At 37.2% G+C, this 17181-nt stretch overlaps 1 protein-coding gene across 11 annotated transcripts in view; it reads right to left on the bottom strand.

The window, feature by feature from the left end:
* The window catches only part of MARCHF8 (membrane associated ring-CH-type finger 8), a 112568-nt gene that overhangs the window by 18812 nt on the left and 76575 nt on the right, over positions 1-17181 (bottom strand). For 9 of the 11 annotated variants that reach the window (XR_014230939.1, XM_082339501.1, XM_082339497.1 and 6 more), the window contains one exon: positions 4181-4231. The exons of the other annotated variants lie outside the window; for them this stretch is intronic. Coding sequence is in view for 8 of the 9 variants with exons in the window: in XM_082339501.1 (XP_082195627.1) it covers positions 4181-4231 (51 nt within the window). In the remaining variant the exon portion in view is untranslated. The remainder of the gene's footprint in view (positions 1-4180; positions 4232-17181) is intronic. 11 annotated transcript variants of the gene reach the window in all.

Genomic DNA, 17181 nt, shown 5'->3' with positions numbered 1-17181 from the left:
AAATACCTGCCTTTCATCTTTACCTAAAGAACTGGATTTCCCAAGAAGGTGACAAACCAGTTTTCTACTACAGTTTAACCCCATTCTGGCCAGCTCCTTTTTACCTTTTATGTCCTGCTTTAAGTATCCCCTCCTCAGCCATACCTTCCCGAAGCAGCCCTTTTAACTTCAGTTCCTCATAATTCTGTACCTTAGCCCCTTTTTTTTCACCTTCATAATAATTCTGTCTGCAGGTATTTTATGGCACTCTGCGTATTCCTCTCTTCTCTGTTTAGTTCAGCATTCAAAGCATAACGTCTTGCACACAGTTAAGTGTTGGACAAAATCTGAACTCACGCAATACTCCTAAACGCTGCACTGGGCCTCCTTGTATACGTTACAGCTGAGGATACTTTATGCCGAGTGATGAGACAGCTTGCAGGTGGTGGGCAGTGGTGGTACAACACCCCTGGACAGGGAGTCATGTCATCTCACCCTAACATGGCAGGCCTTCCAGGAGCAGCCTCCGTGATCACCCAAGTCCCCCGAAGGCTGTGTCAGTATCTCGCTGCATTCCCCCCACCAGCCCGTGCTCCAGGTCACCCTGGGAGTGAAGGCCACCTGTCAGCCAGAGGCTGAACATCTCTCCTACAGCAGAGACCCTACCTCTACCCCTTCCCCTCTCTGCACCACACAGCCTCCCAAATCCCCTTGTCTGTCAGAGCTCTAGTTCACAAAGGGCAGAATCAGGACCAGTGGTGGGTGATAGAATAAGAGTTTAGGCGACACATCGAAAGAACATTTTGTACTAGTTTTTTAACAGAAGCATAATGCAGACTGCAGGTGACTGACTAATGTGAGCACAAACTAGCCTGAAATCCAGCTAGAGGCTGAGTTGGCAGGAAAAGTCTCTTGACAAGACAGCAGAGATCTCAGGTAGCATAAAACATGTCCATGGTCTGACCTTTCTTTGTATCTTCCATCTCAAGGGTATGAAGCATCTGCTTAAGTATGTTTGCTACACTGAAGATAAGAGTTTTACATATCTTGGCCTAAAAGTAGCCTCAAACAACAGGCTCATTTTATAAATACAAGAAAGAACTGCATTCTCAAAAACAAGTTACCTTGCACAGCAGTCCTGCCCTCTGTTCTGCAGCCCCATTTAACTGGTTCATGCCTAACATACTTAAGGAGGCTTACATTTTACAACAAAATTTCATGCTGAGAGGATCACTGGGAAGTGAGTGGTGTGAGCACACAAGACTCCCCACTCCTGAGGTTTTCTTTTGATCCCAGTTAAGTGTGCAGGAACTCCTGCTGTGGAAATGCAAGAGACCCAAATCTTCTTTCTGCTCTGTGGCAGAAAGCTTGGAGGCTTTCACAGTACCCCTGTTTCTAAGAGTGTGAAAGTGTGGAGCTAAAACTTCTTTTTCAGAAAATTCCAACCCTGCCTACAGGAAAGCTCCATGTCAGCAGCCTTGTTTGTTTTGCTCATCATTTTATGCCAGCACCTAGAGCTCAGTGCCTGGCACAGAGAACACACAATAAAAATGTGTGCAAGAAGGAAAAAAGGAAAAAAGGAAAAAAGCCAGAGTTTTGATTAGATTTCTTAATTTTCACCCCCAGGTGATGTTTATCTTAAAGCATATACAGGCATACTTCGGAGATATTGTGAGTTCAGTTCCAGAGCATTGCAATAAAGCAAGTATTGCAATAAAGCCAGTCACACAAATTTTCTGGTTTCCCAGTGCACATAAAAGTTACGTTTACACTATACTGTACTCTATTAACTTTGAAGCAACATTATAACTAAAAGAAAAAAAGTACATACCTTAATTTAAAAATACTGTTAAAAAATGCTGATCATCATCTGAGCCTTCAGCAAGTCATAGTAGTACCATCAAAGATCACTGATCACAGATCACCATAACAAATATAATAATACTAATGAAAAAGTTTGAAATATTTAGTGAATTACCCAAACATGACACAGAGACAAGAAGTGAGCAAATGCTGTTGGAAAAATGGTGCCGATAGACTTGCTCAATGCAAGGTTGCCACAAACCTTCAGTTTGTAAAAAGCACAATATTTGAAAAGTGCAATAAAGTGAAATGCAATAAAACGAAGTCTGCCTATGGTTCTGTCTTTGATCAGTAATGACATAATAATAGCTACCATCGGGGACTATCCTGACCCAATCAACCTAAGATCACCAGGGTTCAACCAAGTTTGACAAGAGTCAGTTTACTGACTCACTGCAATGAGGAAGCTGTCCCATGGCTCCTTGCAAACATTATCCCTAAGTCTCACAGCGAGCCTGAAGGTTGTATAATTACCCTAATTTTACTCATCAAGAAATTAAAGTTCAGAGGAGTATCCTTCCCCAAAGTCACAGGGCTAGAAACCCTTGTCCACCTAACCCTCTTAACACCCTCACAGAGCGACTCAGAAGGCCCATGCCCCAGGCCTGTGACAAGCCCATCAAACGTTCCTCTAGACATTGTAAGCCATGAGTTTACAAACTTTTTTAACTATAGGAGGAAACTTTCCTTCAAACAAAATCTTCCTAAAACCATAAACAAACAAGAAACATATATTTGAGGCACAGGATAATAACATCCTTCAGAACTGCTCTTAGCCATTGGAGCAAGGCAATGAGTGCTACTGTGTGCTTTTAAAATGTTTAATTCAACTTAACCAGACAGGCCATTTAGATCTATGCCTTCTTACTTTTCTCTATGCTTATATGTTGGACAGCTCCTTCAAAAAGTGGCAGGGCAAAACTGGCCATTTTACTCAGACAGTAATGATCTACCACTACACAGTTCTATAGCTCCAGCATTCCTGGTTGAAGGAACAGCAAAAGAAAAGAAAAGAAAAGGAGGTTGGAACAGCAGAGAGTATTTGGTGAAAGGTATTTACATGAGGTGGCTGAAGCTACCCCCACCACTGGTCTGGGGGAAGGTCAGGTCAGCAATGAACCAAGAAGCACTCTGTAAATGGCCATTAGGCACACTAAGCACTGTGGACTTTTCTTTTCATGCAAAATTCACTGGCAGAATGACATGATTAGATCACAAGTATGCCTAAGAACAGATTGATTAATGTCTTAAAGGATTTTCTACATTCTACTTTTAAGTCAAAAGTATACTATAGAATGATATGAATAAAAAACATTTGGCATACAATGTCACTGTTTATTTTAGAGAAATTAAGAGGCCTGAGACAGCAGGATAGGTTTTGCCACAATATTCAGATCTTCCTGTCAGGATCTGACACAGGCATGGAGAGAAAATCCATCTTTGCAAGGAACCTTCCTAGACACACCTGTATGGACAAGGGGTTGGCTAGAGCCCGTGTCTAGGCTGAGATGAGCAGTGCATGGGAGCAAGCTCACGGCATGGGAGACACCGTCTGCTGGCTCCGGGGTCACCCCTAGCATCTGATGTGCTCCTGGCAGGCTACTCAAGTGACCACCCCACAGGTGTATCAGGTGCTGCTGGCTGCCGATTTACCCCTCTGCCCTCCTTTTCCTAGCCACGTTCCAGCTGGCGGGGGTCTTGTGATCCAGTTCTGGCCAGTGAGATGTAAGCAGAAGTCAGGCAGCTGAGGGATGCTTCTGGGAAAGCTTTTGCCTTCCTGTTGAAAAGGGTCACTCTCAGCTGACAGACCACAGCCAGGGTGCCTGGAGGTCCAGCTCCCACCTTGAGATCAAACATGAGGATGACAATATGCCAAGGAAGGTGGCACAAAGACAGCGAAAGGAGCCTAGGTCCCCGGCAACATCTGTGAGCACTGCGTCAGCCCTGAACCATCCACCTCCAGACATCTTGTCATCAGAACAGAAATCTATAGTTATTTAAGTCAGTAGAGTTGGTTTTTTATTACCATCAGGCAAATGCATTCCTAATTGAGGTGACAGATTCTCTGGTGACTCTCTGAGATTTCTTTTACTTGAAAGTAAACGATTTCTACTGGAAGAAATGGGGTTTTCTCCTATTACTCACTCCCCCCAACACACACTCAGAATTGCCTCACTAGAAAAATATAACTGCTATATACCTCACGTGGTCCCAGAGTGGATTAAAGTAATGAACTGATAACTTTATGTCTTTAAAAGAGAAGAGTGTAAACACATGCCAGGTATAAGAATATAAAAACCCCAAGCTACAAAAATAACATATTTCAGTGGCACTCTACCTTAGAAATGTTACTTGAATGACTCATGGAATGTCCCAAAGTCTTCTCATGCTGCAAGAAAACCAAACAGGTGTTAAGTATCAAGCTTTGATTAAAATGGGCAAACTAGTAATTGAACATAACAATCCTACTAACAAATCATTCCCTCAACTAGAATTTGCTGTGCAGCTTTGCGGGCCAGCTATGAGATACTGGAGAATTTGGCAAAGATGAATAAAACAATAGTCCTTGCCCTAAAGGAATTTATTAATAAGGAAAGAACAGGAATTTGGAACTAACTCTAAAAATAAGACAGCAGTAATAAGTATCTTAAGAAGCATTCAAGTGTAGGTTCAGAAGCAAGAAGCTGCGTGTTCAGTTGTATACCATGTGGTCCATGCAATGAGGAGCTGCTATAAGATGTGGAAGGGGAAAGCAGGACAGATGACCCCACCCAGGCTGTCTGGCTGCAAAGTGTTGGGTACTCTGCAGGGATACTGCACAGCTCACACCTACTCCCTCAAGCCTGTTTGTCCTCCTGGATTAGAGAAATCTGAGAGTCCTGCTAGCCTCCTCCTTCTCACACTCCTCCACCTTCAAGTCACAAAGTCTTAAAAACAAATTCTTCCTCCCTAATGTCTCTCAATCTCAAATCCCATCTCCATTTCTACTGTCAATGCCTTCGTTTATGTTCTCTTCATTTCTTCTTGTAATTCTACCTGTTCTTTCTGCTTTTAAATTGACCTCCTTGATACACAATTGTTATAGACTGAATTGTTAACCCCCCACCCCCAATTTATTCCTTGAAGTCCTAACTCCCATTACTCACAATGTGACTATATTTGGAGGTGGGAGTCTTTAACATTGTAACTATGTTACAATGAGGCCATTAAGCTGGGCCCTAATCCAATATGAATGGTGTCCTTAGAAGAAGAGGAAATTAGGACACAAATATACACAGACAGAAGATGCAGGGAGAAGATGGCCATCTATCTACACATTAAGGAAAAGGGTCCACAGGAAAAACCAAACCTGCTGACACCTTGTTCTTGGACTTCTAGCCTCTAGAACTGTGAGAAAATAAATTCCTGTTGTTTAAACCACCCAGTCTGTGGTACTTCGTTATGGTAGCCCTAGCAAACGAATACAATAATATTCCACATTATAAACTTCTAAAAAAAGCAAATGTTCCAAATGTAAATCTGATTTTTTAAAATAATAAAGTAACCTTCCCTGAATCCACTCAGCCTTGCTCTAAATCAAATGAGTTAAATAAAAAACTATTACAAATGGAAGAGATGATCTTAACGTGTATTTTTTAAATTATCTATTCTCTTTTCAGTTCACATGCCATGCAATAACCATGGCGAAGATTAGAGAAGGTTGAGATGTAGGTAAAATCCTTTGATCAGAAGGAAGTACAAAGGAGCTGGTGGATCATTTAAAAACTCCTTTGAGGAAGAGCTGATTCCATTCCACCAAGGCTCTCCTTAAAGAAAGCTGGCCACCAAGAAAATTTTGACTTTCTCCTTCCCCTCAATCCACCAAATTACAGACTGCCTTGACTTCTGTACACTTTGCTCCTGAACACTTGATATGACTAAAATGATGATGAAGTGTTTCAAGATCTCCCAAGCAGCCTGCAGTCAGCACGTGTTTTGGCAATGTTGTCTTCTTTGTCTTTATAGCAATGTGTTTGTGTAATTTTGGGAATAATTTTATTAAATTCTCCCATACTTTATAAATCTGAGCAGGAATAGAGAAGTTCAAGTCTCTTAAATGTAATACAATACAGACAGTGCTATTAAGTGTTTAGTCTCACAGAATGTTTCTTGGTCTTAAGCTCGTCAATTAGATAGTTATAAAGGAAAAGAAAAAATTATATAAAGTGTGCTCAAGGTGTTGGCAATATATCACTAAAATCTACCTCTCTGGGAAATGAGTCCCTCTGTCCACAGAAAAGGTAAATTTACAATCATTCAAGTTTCATTCATGAGTCAAGAACGTACTAGGGACAAACATACAGCACTGCTGTAAATCCGACTTAAAGGCTCATCTGCTGGCGATTTACTACTAAATTTTAATTTAGTCTACTAAATTAAAACAAAGATACCATATGCTTTGGATTATTTGTACAGAAAACCAATTATAACCACTATCAAATTACCTGCTACCTTACAAGAAATGGCCAGTTTAACACCGTCTGGAAATCTACAGAAAAGTTCTGAGCAGCAATAATTCATGTCCTAGACCTTCTGACATTCATTATTCCGTAAAGAATCGTACTGAGGTAGGGAGAAGCCTAGCTGTTAAGCTAGGTAACATTATAAATCCAGACTGAGATCTAAAAGTTGCTCTTTACTTTATGAACTTGAGAAATAAATTTAATGATGTAAAGCCTTTATTCTGTCTTCCTTGTTAGAACAATTCAATATTTTACATGGTAAAATCAAACAGCCAGCCCCAGAAGATACAGATGTTTTAAAGCCTGAAAGCTGTCAATATTTGGCATTGCTTCTCCACTACTTGGTAGGAAATTAACAATTCAGTTTCAAAAGATCATATTTTTGGGTTTTTTTTTCCTTAAACACTGCTACAATTATTTGGACTTATTGAAAGGAAGCAAATCCCAGGACTCATTCAAGTCAGTTTCTCATTCATTCCATACTTATTTACTATGCAACTGCCATATACAAACAACTGTATCAGTCACAGAATACTGACAAAAATAAATCTAACTCCTAGGCCTGTGCCATTGTTAACATTACCACAGAAGTGCCTTGAAATAGTGTTTCAATGAGGAATGTACATCTAGGGAAAAGGTGACGAATGACATAAAAAAAGCACATACGTAAATTATATCAGGTAGAGTGGGTGACACCATTCTCTCCTACAGTCAGAATGTCAAGTTTCTGAATGAGAAGAAGGAAAGTTTGCCAAACATCAATGTTGAGAACTGGAACGAGGCATAACGAAGAGAAAAAGAGTTCCAGTCCAGTTCAAGCTGAAACTAAGCTTCAATGCCTAAGTGATAAAAACCCTGGCAAATTATCTTCACACAATCTCTAATACGTTCCGTCACTGCTCAGTGGGTCCCACCATCCTGTAACCCTGGGAGAGACGAGAGCCTCACTGCACCCTCCTTCCTCAGAGAGGGCATGGAGATGTCACACTGCTATACCACACACCTCCCTGTCTGGCTCTCATCTCCACATCTCTTTATGGACTCTTTTTGTCTACATTAAACAAGAAGCCTCCTCAGAACACAGCTCCATGCCCTCTTCTCACTTGTTGTCTCCCTTAGACCAGTTCTTCTGAAACTTTGTGCACTTGAATTACTTAGGGATCTTGCTAAAATGCAGATTGTTAGGTCTGAGGTAGGTTGAGATTCTGTGTTTCTAATAAGCTCCCAGGTGACTCCCATGCTGCTGGTCCCCAGGCCACACTTTAAGATGCAAGTCTGATTCTAAATTCCAGGCCAGAATAATCCATGAAGGCTGTGACTCATGTTTTATAAAGCAAATCATGACTACTGAAAAGGTAAATTTCTGTGTAAAAGATGGCAGTGAGCTCACAATTGAGTTAATACAAATAAGTCAGTCAGGGAACAGACTGATAAATAGACTGGAAAAAACTGAGTCAAGGTGTGAGAAAGGAAAGTTTTGTTAATGTAAGAAGTTACCAAATCACAAAGATAAAGAGAAGCTCTGTTGAAAAATATGGGACATTTCACAATTTAATCAGTCCTGTCAATGATTTTCCAAGTCCATATGTGACTCCAATAAAATGTACCCTGCAGGTAGAGCCAAGATGCAGAGCCTACTGAGACCAAACATGCCCTGTAACAAGCCAAGAATTAACAAGAAGACAATGAGGTGAGGTGTCTAAGCAAGTTTTGGGGACTCTGTATAAAGTAGTCAAACAAAAGAACTTCATGTGGGAGTTTCCCTGAAACTCTGAACATGAGCAGTCATTACACACACACACACACACACACACACACACACACACACACACACACAACCCCAAACTTATGTGTAACAGACATGGGTAACTGTCTACCCAATATCCATCTCCACCAACAGAACTCCAACTTTATTCTGAGCAGCAACAGACCCAACCAAAAGTTCTCACTTTCTCACACTATTTTGCAATGAAGGGTAAATATGTAAGAAAGTTCTCTCTAAAGATATTACCCTTGAGGGTTTCTGGGAAGACATTTTCCTCTCCTGAAACTGCTATTCCTTTCTCCAGCATTCCTCCTGCCCTCAGCCACCCTGGAATATATATGCCATGCCAGGAGGTACAGCAGTACCTTTGGTCTCAGGACTCCTTCACAACATAAAAAATTACCAAGGACTCCAAAAACCTTTTGTTTATGTGGGTTATATCTATTGATATTTACCATATTAGAAATTAAAATGGACAATTTTAAAAATATGAATCTCTTAATTCATTTAGAATTAACAATAATAAACCAAATTAAAATAAATAACATTTCTATGAAAAACAACTATTTTTACAAACAAACAACTAAAGTGAGCAGAGTAGCATGTTTTTACATTTTTATGAATCTTGTTATTGTCTAATTAATAGAAGACAGCTGGATTCTCATATCTGCTTGTGCATTCAATCTCCTCTGATATGCTGTTTTGACTGAAGTAAATGAAGACTATTTGGCTTTATACAGTTACGTAGTTAGAAAAGGAATATGTATTTTAATAACCATGAAACAACTGTGGATATTATTCTTTGTACTACACAAAAACTCAACAGTTACCTGGCATTTAGACTCTGAAATGATATTAATGAACTTTTAATACTCTATTAAAATCAACTGCCCCATCTTTCTTTGAAACAATCTCTTAACCATGCATGATTTTATAACATCACACCTTGGCCATTTAGAGACTATTGGCTCACTGAATTATGCAAATCTCCAAGACTGACACATTTTATTATGCAATATCAAAAAACCCCACACTCATTAATATGACCATCAATTGCATCAGAAGAATCTTTAATTACTGAAAAGCTACTAAGCTCACAGTGGTGGATACAAGTTTTCTGAAATTCTAATTTTTGCTTACAAACCTCAAATTTGGCAACAAAAACTGTTGCTTGCTTCCCTTAAAGTGAAAGACTGGCTCATTCATTCAATTTAGAGAAAACGTTTGCCAAATATCCAAGTCAAGATAACTATAGTTTGACTGTCATTCTTTCAAGTAAAAATTATATTCCATTAAAAAAAAGTAACTAGTTCAGGCAGCAACTCAATCATACAAGTGCTTTGCTCTGCACTTTGGTATGCAGTAGAAATGATTTATACCAGAGATGCAAAGAAGGAATAACACATGACCTCTAATGAGAATAGTCAATTAAAACTGGTACATATGTTAGAATCAGCAGAAAAGGACATCAAAATACTATTATAACTGTTTTCCAAATGTTCAAAAAGTTAAAGAGATTTAAGATATAAAAAACAATCAAATCAAAACTTCCAAAGATAAGCAAACACTGAAAAAGCTATACAAAGATATATAGTCATTAACACCATAGATAAAACAAAAAGGAATTCTTAAAAAGCATTTGATAGCAGGAAAAAGAGAAGAAAGAGGGAGTGGTGTAAGAATACACGATTTCTCTCTATATCATTTTTTACAACTATTTATGAATGTACAGTTATAATATAAAAGTTTAGCTATATACACATACATGTATATGTATTTATGTGTGTGTGTGTGTGGTGTACAGTTTAAACACCCTAATTAAAAGGCAGAGATTTTCAGACTGAATAAAAAAGCAAGACATAACTACGTGCTGCCTACAAGAAAAACACTGTAAATATGTAAATACAAACAGGTTAAAAATAAAGGATGGGACACCAATAACAAGATGACACTAATAACAAGATGATAGAGGTGCTGAGATCTGATGGAGACTTTAAGCAGCCATTATAAATATACTCAAATGAGCAATCACAACACTCTTGAAATAAAATGGACTCAATAGCAGAGATGACAGAATAAAAGAATCAAGAACTTGATAGAAAAAGTATTCAATTTAATCAACAGAGAGGAAAAAAGATTTTTTAAAAAATATGAACAGATCTCAGGGATCTGTGAAGCAAAACAGTCTAACAGTCCTATCACTAGAATCCAAAAAGTAAAGAAGAATGAGTACAGTGATGAAAAATATTTGGAGAAATACTTGCTAAAATTTTCCCAAGTTTGGAGAAAGACATACACCTACAGATTAAAGAAGCTGAATGAACTCCAAAAACGATAAACTAAAAGAAATCCATGCCCATGATATCATAATCAAATTGCTCAATTTGGGAAATAAAGTACAAGAAAATCTCAAGTTTAGTATTTTATTTTTCTGCAAGAGGGGAATATTAGAAAGTCCTAATATTTGCTTTCAACTAGACACCTTTGCCCTGATTTTCCCAGCCTTGCCCTTCAGTAGGATTGGTTCCCACTCCCAGCTCTAGGAGTGGGTACTGACTGGCTTAAAACAATCACTGTTGACAAGAGATTGCCAATCTATCACCACTTAAATTCACTTGGTCAATTCTCACATTAGGGTCTCTTACTTGCAACTCTCCAGGTCCTGGTGCCAAATTCTGTTACAGTTAAGTTGCTATCCATTTATTTGTTTCTAATCAATGGCACAGGCTGGTAACTAATGCCAGTCTTTTGGTCTAGCCACTGTCTGAGCTAGGAGGGAACTTCTGTTTCCTAGCAACATTCTGCCCCTACTCCTTGCCACAGTGAATGGTTGAAGGCCAGGATAACATTAATTCCTTTAGGACAGTCAGAGCCATCTCTTAGAGCTATCCTATTCAAACCACATTATTCTATCCTATTCAAATATCCTGGGTGGGAAAACTGGGATCTGCTTGGAAGGGAGAGAACTCTGGCTCTCTACTATGTTTGCCTTGATTTGTTTATCTCTGATAAATTATTTTCCATTGGGAATTTGGTTTTATGGTCTCATCATCTTTATAACCTCTGTATTTCAATAAATGGGTTAATGGGTAAGACTATAGATAATCTGATATGTTAGTTTTTTCTGTTTGTCTATTTGTCTGTTCAGAGCTCAAGTCAATTAAGAACTCATAGCCACAGGAAAGAAAACAGGTCTTTGATATAGACCAATGAATTTTGTAATTTTATGTTTACTCTTGACCCATGGCTGAAATTTTGGAATTGTAGCTATAAGCTTTGTGTCTGCATGTCTATGTATCTGTAATTCAGAAAGGTCTTTAACTTTCATTGTGTGAAGGTGTAATAATTTTCTACCTAGGGATGGTATTAAATTAGATTATAAATCTTACTAGATTATAAAATCTCTCATATTAAGGGAATCTAGAACCAGAAGTTGACTTATATAGGTAAGTACTTGTATAAACAGAGTATTCCTAAAATTCCTAGAAAGTAGGGAAGGTGGAATTCTAATACTTTCAGTGTGCTAGATTATAAAAACATCCCTACAGAAACCAATTCAGAAATGTCTTAAGAAATCAGATTAACATAATTTAGGCAAATTTTTGGCAAATGAGACTGGCTTAATATTTATAGTTTAATAAACATAGCTATGTCTTTTCTGATTTATCAGTGTTAAGTATAAGCATAGATTTTTATTCTATCTGGGTATTTTTCCTAAACTTATAAGTTTTCTGATTGAAAAAACTATCATTACCTCTACCTAATGTTTAAGATTATGAAAAATGTAAATCTGTGTTTAACCAAATCCAATCATTATTCTGATGAACTTATATTTGGATACCTAGAATATTTATAAGTGAGAATACTGAAACATTTATTAGTAAGCATAATTTTAAATTTACATACTTTTGCTTCATATTTCTATGTGCTACAAAGAGACTGCATCTTTGAATCTGTTAATCTGTTAAACGTGTTCAATTTTTGCCTCTGTAAGACTTGTATAAGAATATGTGTAGCTATAAAAAGTTGTATTAATGCTGGATGTTAGCCCTGCTAGTCTGCTAAAATGATGGTGTGTGATAGCTCACAATTACCCACCCTCTAGTTTCCTCTGTGTAACAGAAGTTACTTTGGTTAAAAGTTGAAACTAACACATGTGAATGAGACCACTAGAAGCAATGGCGAACAAGAGGTACAACTTTATGTGTTCAGTAATGAGATGGGTTTTTGGTTTATTAAGGGGAAAAAATAGTTTTGTCCTAAAATAAAAGGGCTGGTTATTCCAGAATAAGAAAGACCTGTGAAGAACAAAACAAGAAAGTTGTAGAAGGTTTGAGGAAAGGGAATTTTATTTGCCCTAGCCCAAGCTGGCTCATTCTTGATGGGTTAATTAATGATATTTCATAAAAGAGCTTGTTATTCCTTTAGTATCAAATATTATGCTGATGCAAAACTAGAATTTTATTTTAACTGTTAAAATTACAAATTTTCTTGATAATTGGTCTTCTCTCAGTAAGAGGTTATTCTTTAACCTCTTTATTCTCAGTAGAGTTATTCTTTACCTTCTCTACAATATCCCTAGGTAACAGACTCTGTGTTTTATCAGATTAATTTTCTGTGCTTTTTATGTTAACTTTATTATGTCCTTGATTTAAGTAGAAAACAAAAGGTTCCTCACTTATGAAAGAGTTAAATTCTTTACAATAATGTTACCTTCTATGCTTATTTTTCAAATGTTTATTGTCACTTTAAAATGAGTAGTCACTGGGCTTCCCTGGTGGCGCAGTGGTTAAGAATCCACCTGCCAATGCAGGGGACGTGGGTTCGAGCCCTGGTCCAGGAAGATCCCACATGCCGCGGAGCAACTAAGCCCATGAGCCACAACTACTGAGCCTGTGCTCTAGAGCCCTTGAGCCACACCTACTGAGCCCACGAGCCACAACTACTGAAGCCTGCATGCCTAGAGCCCGTGCTCAGCAACAAGAGAAGCCACCTTAATGAGAGGCCTGCACACCGCAAGGAAAAGTAGCCCTTGCTCGCCGCAACCAAAAAAAAAAGAAAGCCCACGCGTAGCAACGAAGACCCAACGCAGCCAAAAATAAATTTATAAAAAAAAAAGCTAGAGTAAATATTAAAATGGGTAGTCATTGTTTCTCAGGTACCCATGATCCAATTTCTCTTTTAAATGTTCAAATCTCCTGAAAACTTTTGGTTTCTTGTCTTCACAAAATCAAATCTTAAATGTAAAATAAAATGAAATCAAAATTTCATGATATCTTTTGCTCCTAAACCTGTCTTTGAGATTTCCCAGGGGGGCCCTGAAAAATCACAAAGGTTTATCTTTTCATCCTATAAAAGGAAAGGTACTGAGACTAACTAGGTTTTCTTGATTTGTTACTATTGATGAACTGCATGGGAAGAGTTATGAAATGAGAAGAGATCTGTCAGTACTGCGCTGTCGTGATACATTTCTATTTATCAGAGTCCTGATGCTGCTCTGTACTCTGTAGTTGTTATCAGACATGATTTCTGTTATTTTTTTAAAATGTTAACGTGGTCACTACTTTACTTTTAATATTTGAATCTAGCACCTTCTAGGCCAATGGTTTTCAGTTGGGGATTCCCATCACCTACTATGGAGTTTCATCAATATACAGAAAGTTTAGGAACTATTTCAGACTTACTGAATCTCTTTACTTGACAGTCCTGATATATTTGTGTTGTATTCATGGTATATTAATGTCTAAGGATTATTATATCTGAAGATTTTTTTCTCTGTAAAGTTTATGCTCATTCATTTTTTATAAATCAGATGTACTGTTCATTGCATTCCTTAAATATAGAGTTTATTATGTTTATAATTATTTTGTCTAAAATTTGGGGGGGACTGACTTAATTATCTTGTTTTGCATGCCGAAGAAATAGCCAAATTTCCCTGCCAGTTACATGTTTCTTGACATAAACTCTCTCATAAGACATTTCATTTTTAAAAATATCACTAATAGAGTAAGCACAGCCATTTTAAGTCTTTTGCCATCTACAGATATTTTCTGTTTGTTTATTTTAGTCTGATGTTTCCCTGAAAGCTCTTGCAATCAGCTACAGGCTACAGGGCTGTGTCAGAGGCCCATGGAAAAGGACTATGCCAGGTACTTTTGGGTACAGGCTTCTGATGGCATCATTTAAACAACTCTGAGACCATACCAGTGAACTAAGTCATGATTTCCAGAACTCTTACCAAGATTCAGTGCAATAAGAACTAATCAAACAAGGTTAAATGAATTGATGAGGGAATATTGTTAGTTTTGTTTTAAACATTCTTGATACTGTTTGAATGTTCTATTTCCTAAATATATAAGGAAGCCCTTTCTCTTTCCTTTAACTCACAATAATTTAGTAGACTCTGCTTTCATAAACTGAAATGAAACCCCTGTCAATGATATCTTATTCTCCCTGCCTGAGCCCTCCAGAATTCATAACTCTTATTGCATATTCTTATCTTCATAGCAATAAAGTTACCTGCATAGGTTCAATAAGAATCTGTCCTCTTTCTTACTAGGACATAATTGGAAACTCTGATTTTGCAGCTAAGCTCACATTTAAGGATGGTGCTCATTCAATCAGATATGACCAGGCACATTTAAGGAACTCAGGTTGTGTTTTTCAGAGCCTTTCTTGGGAAAACTGGCTTAAAGGTTCCCAGCCTTACAGACAAGTAAGGAAAGCCACTTCCTGGCAGGCCTAGGAAACAAAGTATTTGGGGGATCTCAAGAATTAGGAAAATTTATAGGTACTGTAAGTGAAATTTGATAGCAAATTCTTGGTTTGGCTTCCTAATGTTAGGACCACAAATAATGAGGCTTTAAAAAATCCACTTTGATATTCCTTAGAAAAACTTCCAGCAAAGCAACTTAAGAAGGCCCATAAGGGAAATTAACACTCTCGTTGTCCCTATATAAATTATCAGGCCAAATCTAATAGGATCTTAATTTTGATCAAGAATAATTTTTCTATGAGATTTTTTATCAAAAGAGGGGAGACTATAGGGGAAAAATGTTGAGTTTCAATGGAAAACTATGAGCTATGTGCAATTCTTTGTACAATGTAGGTACTTAATAAGTAAGTGATGTCCTATTTGAGAGTGACTTTTGACTTCCACCCCTCTCCCATGGAAAAATCAGTTTTGTCTCCATTTGCAGTTCTCAATATTTCCTTTACATAAATTGGTGCTCTTTTGACTTTTCCTTTGAACTGGTTAAACATCTGCTAGTTCTTTCATATCACATGAGTATAATAAATTCCTTAATATTTGTTCATAAGAATCATGATTTTACCTTTTCCTGAAAAATATTTTTCTGGTTGTAAGCTCATCTTTTTTGTTTTTTCTTGTGGTAAAACACACAGAAAACTTACCATTTCAACCATTTTAAAGTGCACAATTCAGTGACATTAGTATACTTAAAATGTTCAGCAACCATCATCCCTCTCTAGTTCCAGAACATTTTCACTACCCTAAAACAAAACCCCATTCCCCTCTTCCAAGTCCCTAGCAACCACTCATCTGTTTTCTATCTCTGTCTTTCATACAAATGGAGTCAGACAAAATGTGGCCTTTTGTGTCTGGTTTCTTTCACTTAACATAATGTTTTCAAGGTTTGCTGATGCTGCAGTATGTATTAATACTTCATTCCTTTTCACGGCTAAATAACATTCTATTGTATGGATTTACCACATTTTGCTTATCCCTTTGAGATGGGAAAGAGAGAGATACCTCTCTGTCTCTACACACGTAACGTTTTATTAAGGCAACCCAAGCAGACTAATATAGTCGGTAAAAAGGACTCAGAAAAATTATGCAACAATCTACATCTATCTCAAAAATAAAAGCAAAACCCAGATAGTTTTAAGGAGTAACAAAAATAGAACAAAACATCATTTTATAAAAAAGTTCAAATTTGAAATAAAATTTAAGGCACATTTAGCCATTACAATTTTAACTCAGGAAAAAAAATACATCACAAAAGGGTGAAAAGTCTACAATTTATAAAACTGTATTTCAACAAATAGACTAAGACAATTTATTTAAAGTAATGCAAGATGCACTAATAGTTGTCTTCAGTAAAATAATACAGTCCAAATTTATAATAGTGTGATTATCTGCTTCATTTTTCTAAGCTTTAATGTGGCAATAATAAAGTAACAAGCAACTAAAAAATCTGAGATGGTCAAGCGTAAAACCATAACAGCTAACCATTTGTTCTTGGACCATTCATCTATGTTCTCTGGATTTCAGTTTTGTCCTTTATAAAGTGGGCTTGTGTGGGAGCGGGGAGGAGAGAGAAGTTAACAGAGATGACCCCTTTTGGTTCCACTGAGCTCTCAAATGTGATATTATCTATGGGGAATATGTTGCCCTGCTTAGTTCCACTCAGCTCCAAACATACTGCAGTCTTAAACTTACCCTAGAAGTTATGAATAAATGGGTTTGTAGTTTTAAAAGCCTTCTGACATAGAATGATAAATGCTTTTTAAAATGTTACATGTAACATGGCATGATTAGAATGATAATATCCCTAATAAGGTACTGATGAATACACTCTTTTCCAAATACATGTTCCATTAAGTAATTTTCATTTTTTGAACATGAAGTAAAAGTTACACCAAAAAATGAAAGGTCTTTGTATTCACTGTTGATTTTTAAAAAACCTTAATTATAGAGACAGTAAAATGAATGGATTTTAATTTCTGCCACTTTAAAACTCTTTATATATCCAAGAAATACATAATTCCTTGAAGTTACCTGAAAAATCTTTACCAATACAATTCAGAATACGTTTGTTGTAAAAGTTTTCAAAGAAACTGTAACACTGTAAATACTATAACCTTCGTAGGAAGACTGTTTTCTTTAGTACAGAACATTCTCATTCAGGGAATACATTTATTAACCACCTACTATGTGCCCAGTACTGTTCTAGGCCCTTGGGAATGATAAGTGAACAAAACAAAGATCCCTTTCTCTTGTGGAGCTTAAGAAAATGATGCAGAAGGAGACTGTTGATCGTCACTGGTTGT

This window comes from Balaenoptera borealis (genome assembly GCF_965194805.1).
Source record: "Balaenoptera borealis genome assembly, chromosome: 10".
Lineage (NCBI taxonomy): Eukaryota > Metazoa > Chordata > Mammalia > Artiodactyla > Balaenopteridae > Balaenoptera > Balaenoptera borealis.
Note: the sequence above shows the minus strand (reverse complement) of the source record. Positions and strands in the feature narration are given on the sequence as shown.